At 42.0% G+C, this 23,375-nt stretch overlaps 1 protein-coding gene across 1 annotated transcript in view; it reads left to right on the forward strand.

The window, feature by feature from the left end:
* The window catches only part of WDR27 (WD repeat domain 27), a 755,361-nt gene that overhangs the window by 151,942 nt on the left and 580,044 nt on the right, over nucleotides 1–23,375 (forward strand). The window contains exons 11-13 of the mRNA XM_075862730.1: nucleotides 3,770–3,831; nucleotides 11,336–11,469; nucleotides 12,468–12,538. Coding sequence (XP_075718845.1) covers nucleotides 3,770–3,831; nucleotides 11,336–11,469; nucleotides 12,468–12,538 — 267 coding nt within the window. The remainder of the gene's footprint in view (nucleotides 1–3,769; nucleotides 3,832–11,335; nucleotides 11,470–12,467; nucleotides 12,539–23,375) is intronic.

The following is a 23,375-nucleotide window of genomic DNA, read 5'->3' on the forward strand; positions in this document are numbered from 1 at the left end:
AAGGCATAATGAGGAAGGTTTCTGCCAGACAAATTAATAGGATTAGGAGAGCAGCTGCTAAAATGCCATTGCAAAGCAGCAAACAGGTATTTGAAGCCACTGGTGCCTCTGGAGTCCCGCGAACCTCAAGGTGTAGGATCCTCCAGAGGTTTGCAAGTGTGCATAAAGCTATTATTCGGCCACCCCTAAACAATGCTCACAAACAGAAACGGTTGCAGTGGGCTCAGAAATACATGAAGACTAATTTTCAAACCGTGTTGTTTACTGATGAGTGCCGTGCAACCCTGGATGGTCCAGATGGATGGAGTAGTGGATGGTTGGTGAATGGCAACCATGTCCCAACAAGGCTGCGACGTCAGCAAGGAGGTGGCGGAGCCATGTTTTGGGCTGGAATCATGGGGAGAGAGCTAGTTGGCCCCTTTAGGGTCCCTGACGGTGTGAAAATGACCTCTGCAAAGTACGTAGAGTTTATGACTGACCACTTTCTTCCGTGGTACAAAAATAAGAACCGTGCCTTCCGTAGCAAAATTATCTTCATGCATGACAATGCATCATCTGATGCAGCAAAGAATACCTCTTTGTCATTGGCTGCTATGGGCATATAAGGAGACAAACTCATGGTGTGGCCCCCATGTTCCCCTGACCTCAACCCTATTGAGAACCTTTGGAGCATCTTCAAGCAAAATATCTATGAGTGTGGGAGGCAGTTCACATCAAAACAGAAGTTCTGGGAGGCTATTCTGACATCCTGCAAAGATATTCAAGCAGAAACTGTCGAAATACTCACAAATTCAATGGATGCAAGAATTGTGAAGGTGATATCAAAGAAGGGGTCCTATGTTAACATGTAACTTGGCCTAAGTTTTTTTTTATTGAAAGAGCTTTTGATTTCTGTTTATATGACCTCCTGATGCTGCAAATTCAACAAATTACTTCTAAAAAAATCTGTTATCATTAGGAGATTTGTTCAATAAAATTAGCATTATACTCCAACGGTTGATGACTTGAAGATTATACTGACTGTCATTTGCATCGACTATTTAGGAAAATCAGCGAAAAATAACATTTGCATAATAATTTGGAACACGGTGTAATGCAAAACTAATGTATTACAGTATATCTTGTTTCTAACAGTCTCCTATGAAGAACACGGCATCTAAGGGGTGGTTCAAAGTGATCTTTGATTCCGCCCGTTGCAGTGAGGTTTCGGCTGTATTACACAGCCATCACCCGCTAAGTATGGAGCGAGCTCAGCTTAGGTCGTTAAGGGGTTAAACACCCTCATCCTTTTCTAAAAGATCTACAGGAGCTGAGATGTGCATTTAGGTGAGAGCTCACAGCGCAGTGGCCGCAGATGGTCGAAACCCTGCCCACATGCAACAAAGAATGGTCACACAATTTTTCCGGTAATACCACAGTTTTACCTGCTAAATCATGCGGCCATTCGTCACTTATGAGGGCATGATTTCATACACCTGTGGCAGCCGCGCTGTGTTTTTTTTAACCTTAGGGTAGGACACCACAGAGAATGCCATCCTAAAAAACGGCACCACATTGTGGTGCGTTTTTTGGGCAAAATTTTCGCTACGGGAAGCAGCACAGAAAAAACAAACAACGTTTCATACTTACCCTTCTCCTCTCTTCCGTGCGTAGTCCGGCCTCATGGGATGACGTTGCAGGCCATGTGTCCGCTGCAGCCTGTCACATGGGATGAGACGTCATCCCAGGAGGCCGGACTGGAGAAGAAGCAGTTAACTCTGGGTAAGTATAACTTTTTCATTTATTTCCTTACTTGTGAATTTTATTAATCGCTGGGATTCCGCCGCATATGTCGAAACACACACCACTTTTGTATTCAAAGGGGAAAATCCGCAAAACACAAGAGCAGCATTAATTGACGTGCTGCGGCTGAAAAAATGCACCACACTGCACCGTCAATTTATGTGGGTTTTGTTCGGCTGCTTTTTTCCCGCTGTGTGGGGACGAGATTAGTTGAAATCTCACCCACACTGCTGCTACTCTAGTACGCTTCAGATTTACTGCAATGAAATCCGTTGCAGAAAATCTGCAGTGTTTACACCTAGTGTGTTCCTACCCTTAGGGTATTTCCACACATAGCGCAAACATGGTTTCATTGAGGAAAATCCGCAGCGTAATACAGTAGCAGCAGCAGAGTGGATGATATTTGAACAGTTCTCATTCACACGCTGCATAAAAAATACGCTGAAAATACGTTCATAAATTGGCCTGTTGTGCATTTTTTTTAATCCGCAGCATGTTCATTTATTCTTTGAAATTGCTGCTTTTCTGTTGCGAGTTTTCCCCATTCAATGGGGAGGTAAAATCCACAACTAATAGCAGATGTCATTTTTGCGATGGAAAAGCTGCGATTCCGCCGCAAACATTGCAACTCAGAAAAAAAAAAGATTATAGTTACCCAGTTCTCTCTGCTTCTGCGTCAAGCTTGGCCTCCAGGTAAGACGTGTTAACCACTGTGACTGCTGCAGCCAATCACAGGCTGCAGGAGTTCGGAGGGATGCGACACCATGACTACGGGTAAGTATAGGCTTTCTTTTTTCTACTGTTTTCTGCTCCGGACATTCCGGACGAAAAACTGCACTACAATTTGGTGTGGTTTTTAGGCCGGAATTCCCTATGGTGACCAGGGCGGATACGCTGTGTAGTTTTATGCAGCGTATCCGCCCTGTGTGAACATAGCCTTATGATGTTTTGCAGCTGCTTGAACACAGACCTATACGCTGCTGAAGTACCTCTTCATTACTACATTTTAATTTGTTAACACAAGAGAAGGAGCTGTCTGCAAAAGTGTTCTGCGACAGACTGTTTTTGCTTGAAGAAATAAATAGTGAATATGCAGTACCACTCATATCTGTATAATTGTCAGATTCTAACATTAGAATGTGATGTTTATAAAAATATAATTTCCAGGTGCACCTTTCCATTTACTAAAAAAAAAAAAGTATATGTTAAAAATTGCCTTGTCTTTTTATATTGATTAACACATAGTATGTTTGCCACATATCTGAATTTATATAAATGTAATTTACAGTGTGGAATGTATATATCGCTCAGGGGTGCTGGTTCTCATTAAAGAGACACAGCTGGTATGAAGTCTTAGGGTATGTTCACACGCTTAATAAAAAAACATCTGAAAATACGGAGCTGTTTTTTTTAAGCAACTCGCTTTTTTCGCTGTTTTTTACGGCTATTTTTGGAGCTGTTTTTCTATAGAGTCATTGAAAAACGACTCCAAAAACGGCTCAAGAAGTGACATGCATTTCTTTTTTGCGGGCGTTTTTTTACGCAACCGTTTTTCAAAACGCCCTGTCGGAACAGGACGCTGTTTTTCCCATTGAAATGAATTGGCAGATGTTTGGAGGCAATCTGCTTCCGATTTTTCGGCCGTTTACGGCCCGAAAATTGGTCCAAAATAAGCCGTGTGAACATACCCTTATAGGCAATGCTCCATAAAAAGTATGCAAGTTCGTTTCCCTTCAGGAGAAGGAAAACAATCTCTCTAGTGCCACCTGTTGGAGCTTCCCTGTAAATCCTTGTCCGAGCCACAGAAAAGCCTTGAAACATGACTAGGGATATGGAATTACAGGGAAGCTACCCTTAATAGGTGGCACCAGAGGACTGTTTTCCTCCTACTGGAGGAAAAATAACTTGCATTAATTTATATATAATGTGACAAATTGTATCCACTTAGTTAGGCTTTCTAAACTTACTTTATGTTTTTCTTATAAAGATTATGACATCAGCATTCAGTTAGCTGGATCAGTCTCTATTTCTAGTAAATCTGGAGAAAGGGTAAGTTACATAATATTTTATTTCTTCCTTTGCTAAAAATCAGCATGCAATTGGAGGTGGAGCACTTTGTAGAGCAGGGCTTCTCAATATTTTTCTATTGGGGCCTCACCAGCTAGAGTAGACCATGGTCCATTGTAGAGTGGGACGATGCATCGACATATCGATACTATTTTGATGCTGTGCACCCGCAAACAGTTCAATACCGTGAATTCATGTATTTCGGTACTAAGCTGTAAGTCCGCACTGCTGAATTTAGTCACTTGCATGATGTGATGGGGTCAGCGCTGCATTAAAGAGCGTCGGCTCCGGCCCTGTAAATTGATAACATGGCGTGCACACTACAAACAGCCCATTTGATCTCTGTCTTCATACCTTGCCACTCATTAATGCGCTGCCGGCCGCATCACATCATGCTGATATGCTAGTACATTGAAGTTTGAAAAAAGGGAAAAATGTATTTTAAAAAAAGTAATGTTCAATTAAAAGAATCTGTCAAAAAAATTACACAGATGCACATTTTTGACAATAAATAAACATTATTAAAAGTCCCAATTCATAAAATAATATAGACATATATGGTAGTGTTACGACCACAACACATTTATATTATCATTCATAATGACCAATTACCAAAATAAAACTGTATAAAAATGAAACGATGATGTAAATGTACCAAAAAATGGCACCTTCATAAAGTACAACTTGTCTTTAAAAAACATACTCTCATACAGTTACGTCGAGCAAAAAAATAAAAAAGTTATGAGCGCCTGGATGCAGAAAGAAAAAAAAAATATAAAAGTTCTGTCCTCAAGTCCAAAATTGGCCGTGTACCTAAGAGGTTAAAGAGAATGTGTCGCTAGAAATTTTGTTTATTTTTTTTTCAGTTAAACAGTTAGTATATAAGTGATTACACATTGTTTTAATTTTTTTTAATTTTTTTACAAGTCAGGAAATATTATAAATTAGATTCTAATTTATAACATTTCCATGTGCTGGTCACTAGAGGGAGCAATTCCCAAAATTGCAGCATTAGCAATGTGGTAAAGCAACCTCATTGCTTTATGTTGCAAATTTGGGGTAGACACACTCGCTCTAGTGTCCTCACACAATCCCCCCTTCCTTATCCTGGCTAGTGCCAGGAGAAGGAGGGGGTTGAATCTTCAAACCTCCTACACTGTGTGCCGCCATTTTCTGAGCGAATGCACAGTGCAGGAGGATTAGATACAGTGGTAATCAGACAGTATAACAGTGCCCTCTGTAGATAATGCCACAGTGCCCTCTGTAGATAATGCCACAGTGCCCTCTGTAGATAATGCCACAGTGCCCTCTGTAGATAATGCCACAGTGCCCTCTGTAGATGCTGCCACAGTGCCCTCTGTTGATACTGCCACAGTGCCCTCTGTAGATAATGCCACAGTGCCCTCTGTAGATAATGCCACAGTGCCCTCTGTAGATAATGCCACAGTGCCCTCTGTAGATAATGCCACAGTGCCCTCTGTAGATAATGCCACAGTGCCCTCTGTAGATAATGCCACAGTGCCCTCTGTAGATGCTGCCACAGTGCCCTCTGTTGATACTGCCACAGTGCCCTCTGTAGATAATGCCACATTGCCCTCTGTGGATACTGCCACAGTGCCCTCTGTAGATAATGCCATAGTGCCCTCTGTAGATGCTGCCACAGTGCCCTCTGTAGATGCTGCCACAGTGCCCTCTGTAGATAATGCCACACACACCTCTTGTGGATAGTGCCACAGACACCCCTAGTAGATAGCTCCAATGGGGCTCCCTCTAGGAGTGTAATCCCCCGCCAGAGCGTTGCCGACGCTTTGGCCAGGGATTCCTCCTCTGGAGAAGCCCCTAATGTCACTGTTCATACACAGTGATGGCAGGGGATCCTCCTGGACCGGAATGTGATGTCAGGGGCAACCCCAGAGCCGATGTCCCAGAGTGGAGCACTAGTATAGGCTACGCTCCGGAACTCTGGGGAATCAACTGACATCAGTGTCCATATATGGACAGTGATGTCAGGGGCTTGCCCAGAGCTGGAGTCCCAGAGCAGACCCGCTTCTAGCACCTTGCCTGGGATTCCAGCTCTGCTCCTGACATCACTGTTCATATATGGACAGAGATGTCAGGGGCAACCCCGGAGCTGGAGTCCCAGGCAGATCGCTACTAGCACTCCTATTGGGACTCCAGCTGTGCTCCTGACATCACTTTCCAGCTCTGGGGGAGTCCTAGAAATCGCTGTCCATATGTGGACAGCGATGTCAGGGGATTCCACAGAGTCCCGGAGCAGAGCCTATGCTAGCGCTCTGCCCGAGACTCCGCTCTGGGGAAGACCCTGACAAAACTGTCCATATATGGATAGCATGTCAGGGAATTCCACAGAGTCCCGGAGCAGAACATATACTAGCGCTCTGCCCGGGACTCCGCTCTGGGGAAGACCCTGACAAAACTGTCCATATATGGACAGCGATGTCAGGGATTTCTACAGAGTCCCGGAGCAGAGCCTATGCTAGCGCTCTGCCCGGGACTCAGGCTCTAGGGAAGCCCCAGACATCGCGTGTCCATACTGGTCTATACTGACTCCCCAGCCAGTCTCACCAATAACTAGGGACTGCTTCACCGGTGAGGGCCGCCTCACAGTTTGAGAAGCACTGCTGTGGAGAACTGTCACGTTGGGTTCGTGGACCCACTGGACCGTACCGCCTTGACGGTATGGCAGATGGCCAACAGGGCGTAGGTCACAGTTTATAGTCCGTATAGCGTACCTGTGGTAGCTGGGACAGTAGCAAGGCAGGCTCGGCTGGGACGAGGCAGCTGGCAGACGTCAGGCGTGGTGTAGCAGGACAGGCGTGGTATACAGCACAGCTACGTGGCCATGGCCATGACAAGAACAATATTGCACACTCATAAATTAAGTCATCAGGGAGGCCCTAAAATAGAATGCTTGTGTCCGAATATACTAACAATATTTTTGATAGAACAGAAATGTGTATTCCAATGATGAAATAGCTTAGGGTGCGTTCGCATATGTCAGTTGTATCAGCATCAGTTTTTTTGTCTCTCAAGTGATTACAACTGATGCAAAAACTGATGCAAAAATGTATCAGTTGCCATCAGGCTTTTTCACGATTTTTACTACAAAACCATCAGTTGTCGTTAGTTGTCATCAGTTTTTACCATCCGTTTTTAAAATCAGTTTTTACCTCAACGGTCCACCAAAAAGAGTCTGGGTCTGAAAATGTGTACATTTTATTAGAGTGGTGGATAGTTTGAGATAGATTGGACACATGATAGATTAGATACTTGTTGTGTTCCATATCAGGGCTCTCCTACTCTGCTCCGGCCTTGGCGCTACACTGAAGTCTGACACACACATTGTAATGTCACGTGTGTCATATTCAGCGCAGCGCCAAGGTCGGCTCCAAGAGAGAGAGCCCAGAAGGCAGCTGCTGTCCACTGACCTCAGATCAGATTTTCGAAGCAGCCATGGGAGCCTGAAAAGACGCCAAACACTAGCCATAACTTCAGGGAGTAGATCGTTTTTGGTGACTTTACAACTACCCAATACCACCCTGCATTTCCTACCCACCCCACACCACGCAGGGATTCACACAACAGGATTCGGGTGTCGGCTGTTAAACAGCCATCCAGGTCCGTTTTTGGCGGCTGTTTTGCATCTGTTCTGTGTTTTCCGTTTTTGAGAAATTTTTCCAAAAAAGATGAATTTCATGTGTAGATATTGAAACACTGCCCTCTGTAGATAATGCAGCAGTGCCCTCTGTATATAATGCCACACCCCCTGTATATAGTGCCACACATGCCCCTGTAGATAATGCCGCAGTGCCCTCTGTATATAATGCCACAGTACCCCTGTATATAATGCCACAGTACCCCCTGTAGTTGGCATCACACAGTGCCCCTGTAGATGGTGCCACACTGCACCCCCTGTAGATGGCGCCACACAGCGCCCCCCTGTAGATGGTGCCACACAGCGCCCCCTGTAAATGGCACCACACAGCGCCGCCTGTAGATGGTGCCACATAGCGCCCCCTGTACATAGCGCCACCCCCACTGTATATAGTGATACCCCCCTTTCCCTGTAGATACCACTGAAGCAGAGGAATCCCCGGCCAGAGCTTTGCCGATGCTGTGTCCGGGGATGCCCTCACGGAGGACCCCCTGACTCCATTGTCCATGTATAGACAGTGATGTCAGTGGCTACTCCTTGAGCGGAATCCCCGTTGCCCGACTCTGGCTGTGGATTCCGGGCAGATTATCGGCAACGGGGATTCCGCTAAATCAGTAGCCACTGACGTCACTGTCTATACATGGTCGTTCCCTGCTTCACTATTAAGTTCAACTGTGTCTGCGTCCTGAGGATGCAAACACAGTTGACAGGGGACATAACCCCCGCCGCACGAGCAACGGGACACCGCCCGGAATCCGGGACTGTCCCGCTGAAGGGTGGGAGGATAGTCATCAGGGGCTCTGGAGCGGAATCCCCGGCAATGCTATGACAGTTCAGGGGCTTATTTACATATCGGGTGCCAAATATAATGGCACCAATATGTAAATAGCGGAGGAAGTTAGAAAAATTATTTTAAGTGAGACAGTGTTTGTGAAGCCCTGTCTATTACATGCTGCACTCAGCTTCACATGTATGGACAAGTAAAAGGTTCTCTATAAGATAAAACATTTTTACACGACTACTTATGAAGTGAAAGTGCATTAAAGGGCTTGTCCATTTTCATAAAATTAATGTAATTTTTTTTATAATTAAAAGTTATACAATTTTCCATTATACTTTCTGTATTAATTTTTCACAATTCTCAAGATTGGAAAATTGTATAACTTTTTTTTAAAATTTAATTCTTTTATTTCTCGATTTTGAACAAACAAACACGGTAATGCAAGTAATGCACGCATCTGCAGTACACATCGGCACGCAGGCCATTATAAGAGTTCACATTAAATGCAAGAACAACAATAAGGAATATCGTATGCTCTAATTGAGACAAACCCCTATGCATCCTGGACCCACAGCCATGCAGAGAGGCCCCTGGGTAAACATATCAGAAAGGGAGAATAAAGAAAGAAAAGAGGAATGACAGAGGGAGGGAAGGGAGGGAGGGAAGAGTACTAGCAGTGTCCCCTAAGCTTCAGAAGCATATTCAAGAGGCCACGATGTTCCTGAACTCCGCGGAAGATTGGAATCTGACCCAATGATACCAAGTCTTAAGGAAGTTGGCATGGGTGCTTCTCATGGATGCCATGAGATCCTCCATCCTCATGATGGAAAATTGTATAACTTTTAATTATACAAAAAAATAACAATAATTTGCTGAAAGTGGACAACCCCTTTAAGCAAACATTTATATTTTTACCACATGATGAGAAGATTGTTGTAATTCATATAGACATTATACTTTTCTATTAATGCTTTTGCTGACACTGACATTTCTTGATTATTATTACTATGTATATATTGTTATCATTATTTTGTTACACAGTAAGGTCTGATTTACACAACTATGTAGAAAATTACAATGCAATTACAGAACTATACATGGATATAGCTGCGTATGTATGTTAGAAAAGTGTCAGTTTTATACCTGTATTTGTTCTTAAATTCCATATTTCAGTAATGTTTGATTTGTTTTTATATTTATTATTATATAATTACAATGTAAAATACAGGACTGTATTATGATCTATGATTTGCATATGGAAATTACCTAATATGTCTTTTGAAAAATGTAATATGAACACTGAGCATGTTACATATGTAAAACACAGGTGCCATATTGATATATGGAAGTATAAGGCCACGTTCACACGTGGCAGAATTTTTCCGCTGCAAATTTTGGTGCAAATTCGGGCCAATTACGCAATGAATCTGTACCAACATTTGCATATTTGACAGGTAATTCAGACATTGCAGATATCACAGCGGACTTGCCACAGATTTCAGTTTTTGTATTGCAAAGACTGAAATCCGCAGTGAAATTCCACTGCTTCTCCGCAACATAACGTGCATGCTGCGGAGGGAATATTCGGCACTGCAGCCTAATTTTCGCACAGTTATTTTCCGCAACGTCTGAACTAAGTTTCCTAAAAATGTGTAGAAACAAATGTAAGAAACGGCTGCTGCAGAATTCCACTGCGGGCTGTCTGCAGTGGAATATAACAGCAAGTCCGCCACGTCTGAACGTAGCCTAAAGAAAATTAGCTGTGGTAATAGTTTGGACATTTCCAATTGAAACTAACATGGATCTTGTAATGACGGGGGTGGGGAGACAGACAAGTGAGCCCTAATCTACCTGCCACTCAGTCCCTGCCTACTTGCAACGACCCGCCCTATGCGACGGGGTACAACTGGGCGACGGTCCCTACGCTCAATAAGTGCACGGCAGACAAACAGACAAGGGTACACAGCGCTAGGGGGAGAAAGGGGCAGTTGCCCATGGCAACACCGTGAGCAACAAGAGAAGTGAACAAGCCGAGTCAAACCAGGAGAGTACGAGGTACCAAACGCAGAGCAGGAGAGTAGTCAGCAAGCCGGGGTCAATATGAAGCAAGGACAATAGTACAAGAAGCTGCAGCAGGGCCAGGAAACCAAACGAGAAGAATCACAAGCAAAGGATGAACAGGAAAGGCAGGTATAAATAGACAGAGGGCGGGAGCTAGCTCCGTCTGCACAGGCTGTGATAGGTTCTCCCACTCCTAATTCTGCCACTCTGAGTGGTGGAAGATGGAGTTAGTCTCACAGACATAGAAGCAGGTGCAGACTGATTATCTATGGGCGTTAACCCCGAAGCTGTGCCTGGCAAATCCTTTACAGATCTGAAATGTGATCATCTTATGGGAATATTTCTTGTTTGTCAAGTTTTACTGAATATTTACAAAATAAATTAATGGAAGCTTCTGAGTTATTATGATTGTATAGTCAACCATCAGCCTTTGCATAATATAAGGAAGGTATTGTAAAAAAATATAGGATAGAAAATATAGGAATTGCCTTTAACAGAAATATATCTTTATTCTTAAAGGTTGCTGTGTTAAAAATAAAACATCTGACATACCCTTTTTTTTTCGTATCATTTCAAGCATATACTTAAAGGGATTGTCTCACAATAGATATCGCTAGGATCAATGTTCCATCGACACTTATACGAAAGCACTGCTCCATCTTCTGTCAGTTCGGCTGACCATGGAGCCTTATAATACATGAGAACACATGGTGAGAAAGTGGCAGTCTGTAGTCTGATCCTGATCTATAACTGTCTCTGGCCTATCTTAGCAAAGGTGGACTTGTACTTTAAAATTTCGTTTATTTTGCTTTCAAATACTTTTATGCAAACAATTTATATTGCCTCACCTTATAATTTAATCTTCAATCATGTTTATTATAGATCTCTTACCAAATGAATAATAATGTCTTTTTCTAAGCAGGTCTACTCTCATAAATTTGTACTTACAACATTTTATTCTTGTGCAGGATGTTTGTCTAATTGCTTCAATGTTTGGAAGTAAAATATCTTTGATAAAGTTTGACACACATGCTTATTCGCAAATTCAGAAGCTTGAACTGCAGCATTTTGGACCAGGAACAAATTTGGCCATTGTTTCTAGGTAATAGTAATTCCAAAAAATATTGAGTAAAAGTTCAACTTACATTTGTTTTGGAGTGTACTGGATGTCAATGCGACATGCATTTTTCTACCACATTTAGCCCAGCAAGTGGATGGACATGGCTGTCAGACTTAATGTAAGGGTTCTTCTATATTTGCAATTTCCTTTTATTCCTTGTAGTTACATTTTTTTGTTGCTTTTTTTGTAAACCGATATTATGTAAATTTTAAGAACTTTTTCATCATCTAATATGAAATCTTGTTGTTTTCTTTTCAAAAGAGTTCATGTTGGGCATTTTGTGCCCTGCAATTACCTTTGTGGTGGTGCTAATGGGGTACAAACCACTTAGATGCCCCATATGCTTTTGACCGCAGCTTCTAAAGCAGGGGTTAGCAACCTATGGCATATGTGCATAGCTAAAATGCGAGGCTTGTTTGCCTGGCACGCAGAGTCGTAAGCGCAGCTAGTGCTCTTTAGCCTAAACCTAGCCAAACGCCGCCCCATTGGCTTCGTTAATGGTATTAGTTTGCGCCGACGTCACTGGTTTCTACAGCGCCAGGGAATGCAAAGCGCTTGCTCGAGATTTCATTAAAGAAACCAGTGATGTCTGTTCACGCTAAGTTCTTCAAGCCTTCGACTTGATATATCCTCTTTTATATTTGGTAAGCATCTTTCTCTCTTTAGCATTTTTATAAATCAATGAACAATCAACTTCCTATTATTTTTTTATTTTTATTTTAAACAAAATACAATCATAATTGATCATTATAATGACAATATTATTCCACCCCCTACTAAACTGTACTGTCTCTTACAAACCATTTATTAGTTTTAACTTGGGAGCTAAAAAGCTGCACATGATTATCTCAAAACGGTTTTCCCATTGTCTGGCCAGAAGTGTTTCCTATTGATGACACTGAAATCTGAAGGCAGCCTTCTAGTAAATGCTTTATCTCATATATAAAAATATAATTAGATTGTTTTTTTTTTTTCTGTAGTGATCCTCTGTTATTGGCATCTCCCTTACGATGTGAACTTCCTAAGAAAAAGCACACACTAAAACCAAATGGTACGTAAGGACTTGTGGAATGCTTATGTTTCCTGAATATAACTTCTGTACAAGTTTATACTTTTTTCATGCTTCACTATCAGTTTTGTGGTGAATTGATAATTATACAACTTGTCAAACAGAAAAAAAGATTTAAATCTTATCACTTTGATTGTATATTCTTTTCAAAAGTAAAACATAGGTTACAGTTGTGTTAGAAAGTTATGTGAATTGTACCTAAGAAGAACACAAACAAAACACAAAATATTAAATTGATACATGCTTTTAATGTTCAAAATAATGAAACTTTAATTTAGTTACAAAAAATAAAAAGAATATTAGAGATAATGCAGCTAGAAATTCTGTGACTAACCTGAAAATTTAGTTTTTCTCTCTTTTCTCTGCTGGCTTCTGTAAATGCACATTTTCTCTCTCCATGCTTGGTGAGTGGGTGGGCTCATGAAACTAAAACATGCAGTAAGAAATTGCAGCTGCGTCCCCCTCCTCCCTTCTGTTTATTGTTTTACACTAGACAGATTTTTATTTTTGAGACTGTGGGGATTTTTGGGATGTTTACAGAGAGAGGGATACTACAGCCTGCTTGAGGGTAAGGAAGATTCCCTAACCGGCATAAAAAGAGCCCTCCCATGACTACTAAATATAAAACCCTCATTTCCTCAAGGATCCTTGCAGGCTCAATGTCTACACCGAGTTTGCTCTGGGGATTTGCATTTTCAGAAGTGTACTCCTTACGTCATATTTTTTCACAATAATCTGATAATCTCAGAAATAAACTGACCCTCTCTACTTATAATGGCAGTGACTACTGACCCGGAAAATTAATTGTCACATCGGAGTATCACATTTATTTAGACCCTTTGCTCTCAAATTATAACCATGAAGCACTTTATGCTTCATCATGAAAGGCCTTTGAAAAAAATATTTTTAGCCGCAAAATGAGGTTGTGGAACATGATTTCTTAAAGGGGTTTTTTCACGTTAGACATTTATAACACAACTTCTATATAGGCTATAGACATTTATGACATAACTACAGTATATGCCATAAAAGCCTGATAGGTGATCCCAAGGTTGACCTATCTTGTGGTATTTGTCAATCATGTCAATGTTTTGGGATAGCTGGTCAGTGGTGATATACCAGAAAATATTATTATACATTTCTGCTGTGTTCAGTTGTCTTTTATGCTTGTTATATTAGTATAAAGAGACTGTCATACTAATAACACCAATAACACATCTATTATCCAAGTCCTTGTGTAAGTGTTTCTGTTTTAGTAGTCAATGAAATGTTTCAAACTAAATGACTTTAACAAAGACATTCATTGACCATGCCATGTTTTCACCTCATAGATAATTTCGAGTATGAAATAAAATCACTTTGACTTAGAGAAGAGATTAAGATAGAAAGTATTAAAAGCAAGTCTTTGAATAGTCTGAGCAGTGTGTGTTGAACATTAAATGTTCCAAAAGTTTTGGCACTATTTACATTGAAAGACTTAACAGCCACACACAGCTTATTTAATAAATCTTGTGAGACTGCAGCTTCTGCTTGAGCAGCTTTCCTTTATAATGAAGGGAATTATAAACTGATGTTCACGTGTTTATTTGCAGAGATACATGAGCTTTAAACATTAGATCATATTTCAATTTGTAGTCTAGAAAAGTTTCCATTTTCTCTAAAAGCATGTACTGCAATTTAGAGAAGTATTGTACTGTTTACATATATAGTCATTCATTGCAGCCTTGCGATATGAAAACAAGACAAATCCAACAGGATTGACAACAGTTTAAATTTGAAACTTGTTTTCACATACCTCTTTACTCTTTCATCCTGCCAGTCTCCGCCGTCTCACAACAGGGCTGTCAGGGATGCCAGAGGGCACTTGCTCAGAGCGCTAGGCCACCCGAACAATCAGAATTAAAAGCACCGTATTTACACGCCAAAGCATTTCCCTCAGTGCCGTTTATGTGGTTGTTATCCTAGCTAGGCTTCATTGTTTCCTATATTTCTGCTCTATGTTTTGACTCCTGATCCATCTTGTTTCATCTCTCTAATAAAAGAAAAAAGGAAAAACGGAAAAGAACGTGGAAAGCAAAGGCACTCGACTCTAGGGTTATAAAATTATCAAAATTTATTATCACAATTATATAAAACAGAGAAAATATATGAAAAAGATAGAAGATAGCATCAAAGAGGATCCTGTATTATAGTGAAGACATCACAAATCCAGGAGTAAACCCAATAAAGACAAATAGTACAAATGGGTACCACATATGTATGACATCAAGTTACCATGGCATAATGTCAAAACCACATATAGTAGTATTACAATCAAACAAAATGAATAAATGATTAATCAACTGATTAATCAACTGACCATTCAATATAAGGGAGGTAAGTAAATTGTATACCTGGAACCACATATGCTTCAAGTAAACAATGGCCCACAGTAAAGGTGAAATACTACGTTTTAAATCAGCACAGATATTAAATAACAGGCAAATGGCTAGTCCGCAAAAACAAGGATGAAGACACGACAGTATGTCAAAAACCAATAATAAATAGTAATAGGTCTGTTATTGAATCACCAGTTGAGCAATTCAGGGAGGAAGTTTATGGTATTTTTAGGTGAGCGATTCCCCAAAGGCTGCTGGAGACTGTTAGGAATGAGCGTGCAAATAAATCTGCAACCCTAAATCCGTCACAACTCCGATCAACATAATCTAAGGCTACTCTATGTTTTTCGCCAGAGCCCACCGCAAAGCAGGTTGGGCTTTGCAGCATAAAACCCTGGTTGTTTTAACAAGGTCGGTGTTCGATAAGAGGTGCAATGCAGGCAATACCAAAACAGATAACAGAATAGCCGAGGGTAAACAGAAAGTCCAAATCAGAAAGCTAGTGGATATCAGGAATTGCAGAGGTCAAAACTAGCCGGGAGCAGAAAGTCCAAATCAGTAAGCAAAAGGTAATCCAGAGACAAGCCGAGGTCCAGTTACAAAACATGCAAATAGTCAAAGGTACAGTGTATAGTCAGTAGCTTGATCAAACACATGAAGAAATGGAAAATCACAAGCAAAGAAAATAGAACCAACACATATTTAAATACTCCACCCTTCAATCTGATAAGAAGAAAGACAGAGAAGTGGAATAGGCCCAACAACTACAACCAGAACCGCCCAGAAGCTAGACTAGTAGTCATGGTAATCTTAGGGTATGTTCACACGCAAATGCAAAATACGTCTGAAATTACGGCGCTGTTTTCAGGCGAAAACAGCTCCTGAATTTCAGACGTTTTTGCATGTACGAGTCTTTTACGGACATAATTGGAGCGGTTTTTCATTGGAGTCAATGAAAAATGCCTCCAAAAACGTCCCAAGAAGTGTCCTGCACTTCTTTGAAGCAGGCGTAATTTTACGCGTTATCTTTTGACAGCGACGCGTAAAATTACACCTCGTCTGAACAGAACATCGTAAGACCCATTGCAAGCAATGGGCAGATGTTTGCAGGCGTATTGGAGCCGTCTTTTCAGGCGTAATTCGAGGCGTAAAACGCCTGAATTAATCTGAAAATAGGTCGTGTGCACATACCCTTAAAGGGACGGATGTTGTCTATCAAGGTCAACGCAATGCATCAATGCAGGTATAAATGAAAGGCCATAACGGCCATGTGGGTGTATTAAAGATGCATGAAGATCTTTTAGTCCAACAAGTTATATATCTAGGACTGATGGTCAATGGTAATATAAACCACAAGGTTGGTAACAAAATCACAATTCCATAAGAATAAAAATGGAGTGGAATACACGTGAATACTCATCGGTAAATGATGCACCTCAGCTGAGGTGATTGGACTGGAAAAACCATGGTACCGGAATTTGACACATTTTCCAATGTTATTCTTTCATAAGAAGAACTTCCATCCATCCAAATAGTAGATATCGATACTAAGCCAAAACCAGGGCAAGCAGAATGGCTTCCCACTGTGGTGAAACAATCAACCAAGCATAGAGTGCAAGGCCAACACCTTTGGACTAGGGTATAATCTCTGTAATATCCACTAGTCAGGTTTTCAAAGAGTGACATAACACCAGTAGTGTTCACTGACTGGAACAGCTTACAGAGACTGTGCGCTAAGCCGCAAACACTAGAGCGCAACCGAACATGCGGGGTCCCAGGCGTGTGACGTCAGAGCGCTGATTGCGTACACTGACACGTTTCGTCACCACTTTCGACGTCTTCAGAGCGTTACATACTTACCTCTTCACTGTTTCATCCTGCCAGTCTCTGCCGTCTCGCAACAGGACTGGCAGGGATGCCAGAGGGCACTTGCTCAGTGCGCTAGGCCTCCCAAACAATTAGAATCAAAAGTTTCGTATTTAAACGCCGAAGCATGTATGTTTTGACTCCTGATCCATCTTGTTCCATCTCTCTAATAATGCTTTGTTCTCACAGTTCCACGTACCCGACTTTGCTACATCACCGTTTCTAACCCTTGGTTCATCTGACTACCCGATTGAACTACCTGTACCTGTACCTGGGTCTGCTACATGACTGAACTTCTGCTCGTCTGACTACTCTCCTGTACTACCTGCTGCATACCCGGCCTGCTTTGTCTCTATTACTGACCCTAGGCTATCCAACTATGTTTACATTTAATCCCTGGTCGCGCACCTGTGCTTGTTTGAACTCCTAAATACTTTTCCTGGTACGTTATTGGCTTTGGAAGGACTCCTAATTATTGGATTATCTACAACAATCACAAGAACTTATTGTACCTGCAAAATGCCCATAGACTGAATCCTCTACAGACAGGATGGTATCAGTTTTTCTCCCAATTTGACTTTGAGCTCCGCTTTTGTCCTGCTAAAAAAAATTCTATCCAGATACCTAAATCCAGAGGATTCTGATGGTTGAACCAAAGTACATAATTTACACTCATTCTTATAACATACCTCCATACCTTTGTGCCCAAACAGTAAAGTAGAAAAATTCTTCAATAGTTCCAAAGTGGCTGGTCACTTCAGCATCCGCAAGTCTCTAGAAATTATCTCTTGGGTATACTGGTGGCTTACGTTGTTGAAAAATGTAAAAGACTTTGTCACAGCTTGCACTGTCTGTGCACAAAACAAAACCTTCCGGCAGAGGCTTACAGCTCTTTTTCTTCCACTTCTTGATGGTCCCTGGGTCCATATTTCAATGGAGTTTATTACAGACTGCTTGAATAGTCTTACTGTTCTGTCATCTGGGTGGTGGTGGACAAATTTTCAACATGGCACATTTCATACCACTCAGAGGTCTTTCATTTACAACAACCGTTGCAGCTCTGCTATCCACAGAACAGCCAATACAGATCGGTGACAATTAAATCATACCCTGATGTCCCAGTATAGTCTCTGTTTCTATTGTAATGATGCTGGTCATCAAAATCAGGTACTGCCCTAAGAAGCGTCAGTCCAGGGAAGCTCACCTAGGTACACAGGTATTCTCTACTGCCTTTTAATTTATGGCATAGCTATAAGGTGATCGTGGGTAGGACAATCTCAGATAGATTTTTGCTTCAGTTAAAATTTCCATTTGTGTTACTGCTGTTGGTAACCCACTGTTGTCACAATAGCTTATTGAGTTTGTGACCCCCTAAAATTTCTGTCTTGGTGTGTTTGATGCACTTAGAAACCATGTCATTTTTTTTTAAATTCTCTGCGGGATTTCTGTTGGGCTTGCCATGGTTATGTTAGCACAGTCCTATAGTGAACTGGTATTTGGGAGATATACTTAAGTGCAGCCCTATGTGTTACACTCATTGTTTAACCCTATCGTTTGATGTAACTGAAGTCACCCTTTCCTTTTGACAGATAATTATAAAGGTCTTGTTTCTGTAAAGAAATGTGGTAAATTACCATCGCATAGAAGCAAGGATTATGCCGTTTCCATTATTCCTGGTTCCCGGATTTAAGCTTTCTTTCTGGCCAATCCTTTTCCCCTTCCCGACATTTGACGTAACTGTACGTCATGGCCATAAAGCGGGAGTATAGAGCAGGCTCACAGGCTGAGCCCACTCCATACTAAGCGGGTGTCGGTTGCATGTTACAGCCGACACTTTACTGTAACTGCTGGGATCGGAGATAACCGATCCCAGTCATTTAACCACTTAGATGCTGCAGTCAATAGCAGCCACAGAATCTAAGCCGTTAGAGAGAGAGGGGGGACCTCCGGCATCCCATCGCCCCCCAATGGTTGTCATGACAGCCTGAGAACCTAATGAAGGCCTCCAGCTCTACTATCCTTGTTAACCTTTTAAGCCCTGCCAGAGAGAATTTCCATATCCAGGAGAAGCGCTGAACAATTTGTGGGGTGTGTGTCCCCAGTGACACAAATTGGTTACAACATAATAGGCCCTGAAATGGCATGCCTGTGGAAAAATTCCAACTGTGCATTAACCCCTTGCCAACATTTGACGTACATGTATATTACAGCTTACACCTTGCACTAATGGACACCATTGGAATTGGTGAACTGAACCCCCGATCCGACACGATATGCAGAGGTAAGCCATGCAGACGGAAGATGTGTTGGATGAAGAGGTCGGCCAGTCCAGAAGCAGAAGGCTCCCGCATGACCTGCCAGTCTGAAGCTGTGTCCCCAGCGGAGGATTGTCCTTCTATCTGCCAAGCGCACAAAAGTCCTCCCTGGAGGGATGTCTCTTATTTGCAGAGGGTTGACAGAGATTATGCAAGACGGCTCAATGAAATTTTGTGGAGACTCCATGGTGTCCTCTGTCTCGAACGACCTGGACAAGGCATCGGCCCTTACATTCTTGTCGGCAGGGCGGTAGTGGAGATCAAACTGGAACCGGGCAAAGAACAGTGACCACCTGGCTTGACGGGGGTTCAGTCATTGGGCCGTCTGGAGATAGGTGAGGTTCTTGTAGTCAGTAAATATCAGGATGGGATGAACTGTGCCCTCTAGTAGATGTCTCCAGTAGCTCCCAATCCCCAATCGAGTAGTTGCGCTATGCCGAACAGAAAAGTTTAGAGTAATAGCCACATACCACTGCCTTGCCCTTGGGACCTCTCTGGAACAGAAGTGCGCCAGCACCAACAGAAGTGGCGTCCACCTCCAACGCAAACTGTCGAGATACATCAGGATGATGGAGGGTAGAGGCTGACATGAAGGCACTATTCAGGCTATTAAATGAGGATTCCGCTTCTGGAGTCCACACCTTGGTGTTCATGCCTTTTTTGCTGAGGGAGGAGATGGGAGCTGTCATTGAGGAGAAGTTTGGGATGTACTGCCGGTAGAAATTGGCGAATCCCGGAGGCGTGGCCGGAAGTGGACTTAGGAAGACGTGTTTCTCAGAGCTCCGGTTTTTCTCCTCCCAATCCTCTGCAATCCGGCTCCCCTGAGCTAACAGACGACTCGAGCCAGTGATATAAGGAGCCCATACATCAAGAGCTACGCTCTGATACTTTGTTTGAGCTCATCAGAGCATTTTTGGAATTGCGGCCTAGCGCCACATGTGAAGCTGCGGCCTTGATTTTTGGGCCGTCCTATTCGCAGACCACTTCACGGCGGCTGACTGTGCCGGATCACATACAAGAGTGTACAGCTGCTACCATCTTGGGCTCGGCTTCTGTTTCCTGTGTGGGGGCCTTCTCTGGTGCTGTTTGCGGCATTGGGGCCCTGAGTGGATGCTAGCCAAGTCCCAGAATACATAAGTACTGCACTCTGGACAACTATAACAACTGGGAGAGAAGGTGAGCTTGTGCTCTTTATTATAAGTTCTCCCCTTGTCCTTTCAGCCATATTTGGCAAGTGAGTCCTGGGGCTCACTTGCTGGACTGACTCCTGCTGACATATTAACCTGTCTGGCATAAAACTATATATGCATACCTGGCACTAAGGGGAATTTTATAGTGCGGCAGACTTATTTGCTGAAAGCTCAACCTCATATATTGCATTCCTCCAGTTACTTAACTGTACTCTGTTGGCCATTTTAAGTTGTTTGATTGGACTTGCATACAAAGAGACAGTCTCACCAGGAAGCTATCAGGAATTAAAATAAATATATGTCCTTATAATTGACATAAATTGTCATTGACTGTTCGATTCACATATGACTTTACAACACCCATGATGTAACAAAAGTTGCTGCACTTATGACTCCTATATACAGTAATGCAAGATTAAGTGAACAATCAACATGGTTAAGTACGGCTGTAGCACCCCCAGGGACAATAGCTCTAACTCTAAGTCACAAATCACAAAGGGCGAAATTGATAAATTTATGAAGAAAAGCTCATCAGCAACAGGACCGATGAGTAAATCTAACCCAGCTAAGTCTTCCCTATTGAGGGTGAGAGAGGACTCCGAGGGTAAACATAGTGATACTATTGAGGACAGTGCTATTCTACATATCTCTCGTTCCTTTTTGCAACAAGCCCTCCACAAGGCCTTGGACCCTATAGCACGGGACCTCCAAGATATCAAGCAAGACATTAAACATATCGGAAATAGAGTAGAGGCACTTGAATCAGGACAAGCCTCTATGTGTGACCATGCAACAGTGACTGGAAAGAATTTCAAGACTTGTCAGAAACACTTAAACTTGCTTTTTGATTACGTGGAGGACCAGGATAATAGGGGTCGTCGTAACAATATACAACTGTGGGGCATTTCAGAAAAGATACCGCCAGAATCCCTCCCATCTACTGCTAAACAGATTGCCCTGGAATTGCTTGGAGAGTCTTATTCTGACCCGATTATTGTAGAAAGGGCGCACAGATCACTAAAAGCCCGTCCCAAACCTAACGAACCACCAAGGGATGTTATCTGCCGTATTCTACATTATAAAACCAAAGATGATATTTTATGTGAAGCAAGAGATAAAGGCTCTATTTGTTGGGAGAAGCAGACTTCAATCTCCCCACCTACTCCATGGTCTATGGTGGTGTCTGAGAATCCTAATAAATCCAAGAAGCGCTCAGGAAAAGTCACGCCAAAGCATTTGATTGCTGAAACCACATGAAATTATGACTGCCTTTGGATACGCTTCATACATATCCTTTGGTTTACCTCATAAACTGCTTAACCTACATTTTTGATGTAATACTATTACTTAATGTTTATTTCCATGTTCTCTGTATTAGTATGGCCTGAATAGGCAAAGTATATTTGGATATAGGGGTCATATGACTTATGCCTTCCACTATGACACAGATATCTTATTCAATGTTTAGATATCTCTGGGGCATATATGTTATTCTCCAGCCTGTAGTTCTTTGTTTACTACTTGTTTCTTCTCTTCTTAAATTACCTTACCTTACCCCTGGTACACAAAAAATTCCCTTGAGCTATTACTCCAGAGTGCTAAGACTGGTCACTTCACAGATAACTATCAGTAATGACATCTATTAAAGTTTCATCCTATAATGTGAGAGGAATGAACTCCCCTGCCAAGAGGGGTCAAATATTAGCTTACCTAAAAAAAGACATGTTGATATTTGTTTACTTCAAGAAACACACTTTAGAGGTGATGCCTTTCCTAACATGACCTGTAATTATTTCTCAAAATGGTTTCATAGCAGTTCTCAGACTGGGGCATCTAAGGGAGTCAGCTTAGGGATCTCTAAACATCTTCCTTTCTCGTGTGTAGATGTACAAACTGATACTGAAGGTAGATTTTTATTCCTTAAATGTATACTAGGCACTCAAACAGTCACGATTGGGAATGTATACGCTCCTAATATGAATCAAACTATATGGTTAAAAACACTCATTACTGAATTTAACAGTTTTCAGAAAGGATCGTAATCTTAGGAGGTGATCTTAACCCCTTCCCGCTCCTGGACGTAATATTAGGTCATGGTAGCTGTATAGTTCGCACTCCATGACCTAATAGTACGTCACGGAGTAACGGCCGTTTTGGCCGTCTTCCCGACACATGCAGGAGTTGTGACAGCTGCTATCTCGTACAGCAGTTGCCGTAGCTCCTACAGCGGGGACCGATCGCGGTGTCCCCGCAGATTAACCCCTTAAAAGCCACGTTCAATAGGGATTGCAGCTTTTTAGGGGTTAAGCTACCCTCGCCGGCCTGCTACACGATAGCGGCTGGCGATGGTGACTATGGCAACTGGACGCCTAACAATGGCGTCCGGCTATGCCATCGACGGAAGCCTAGTGGGTCCTGACAAAGTCAGGACCCACTATGCTTGCTGTCAGTGAGTAGCTGACAGCTCTAATACACTGCACTACGCATGTAGTGCAGTGTATTAGAATAGCAATCAGGGCCTCCTGCCCTCAAGTCCCCTAGTGGGACAAAGTAATAAAGTTAGAAAAAAGTAAAAAAAAGATGTGTAAAAATAAGAAAATAAAAGTTTTAAAAGTCCTAAAAGTAAAAATCCCACTTTTTCCCTTATCAGTCCTTTATTATTAATAAAAATATCTAAACAAACAAATAAACTATACATAATTGGTATTGCCGCGTCCGTAACGGCCTGAAGTACAAAATTGTTTCGTTATTTATCCTGCGCGGTGAATGCCGTAAAAGAAAATAATAATAAACCGTACCACAATCACAATTGTTTGGAATCACAATCACAATGGAATAAAAAGAGATCAAAATTTCGCATGTACCTAAAAATGGTACTGATTGAAACTACAGTTCGTTACGCAAAAAATAAGTCCTCGCACGGCTTTCTTGATGGAAAAATAAAAAAGTTCTGGCTCTTAGAATAAGGTAACACAAAAAGTAAATCATTTTTTACAAGTATTTATATTGTGCAAATGCCATAAGACATAAAAAAACTATAAACATCTGGTATCGCCGTAATTGTATCGCC

The sequence above is a fragment of the Rhinoderma darwinii genome, chromosome 4 (assembly GCF_050947455.1).
Source record: "Rhinoderma darwinii isolate aRhiDar2 chromosome 4, aRhiDar2.hap1, whole genome shotgun sequence".
Lineage (NCBI taxonomy): Eukaryota > Metazoa > Chordata > Amphibia > Anura > Rhinodermatidae > Rhinoderma > Rhinoderma darwinii.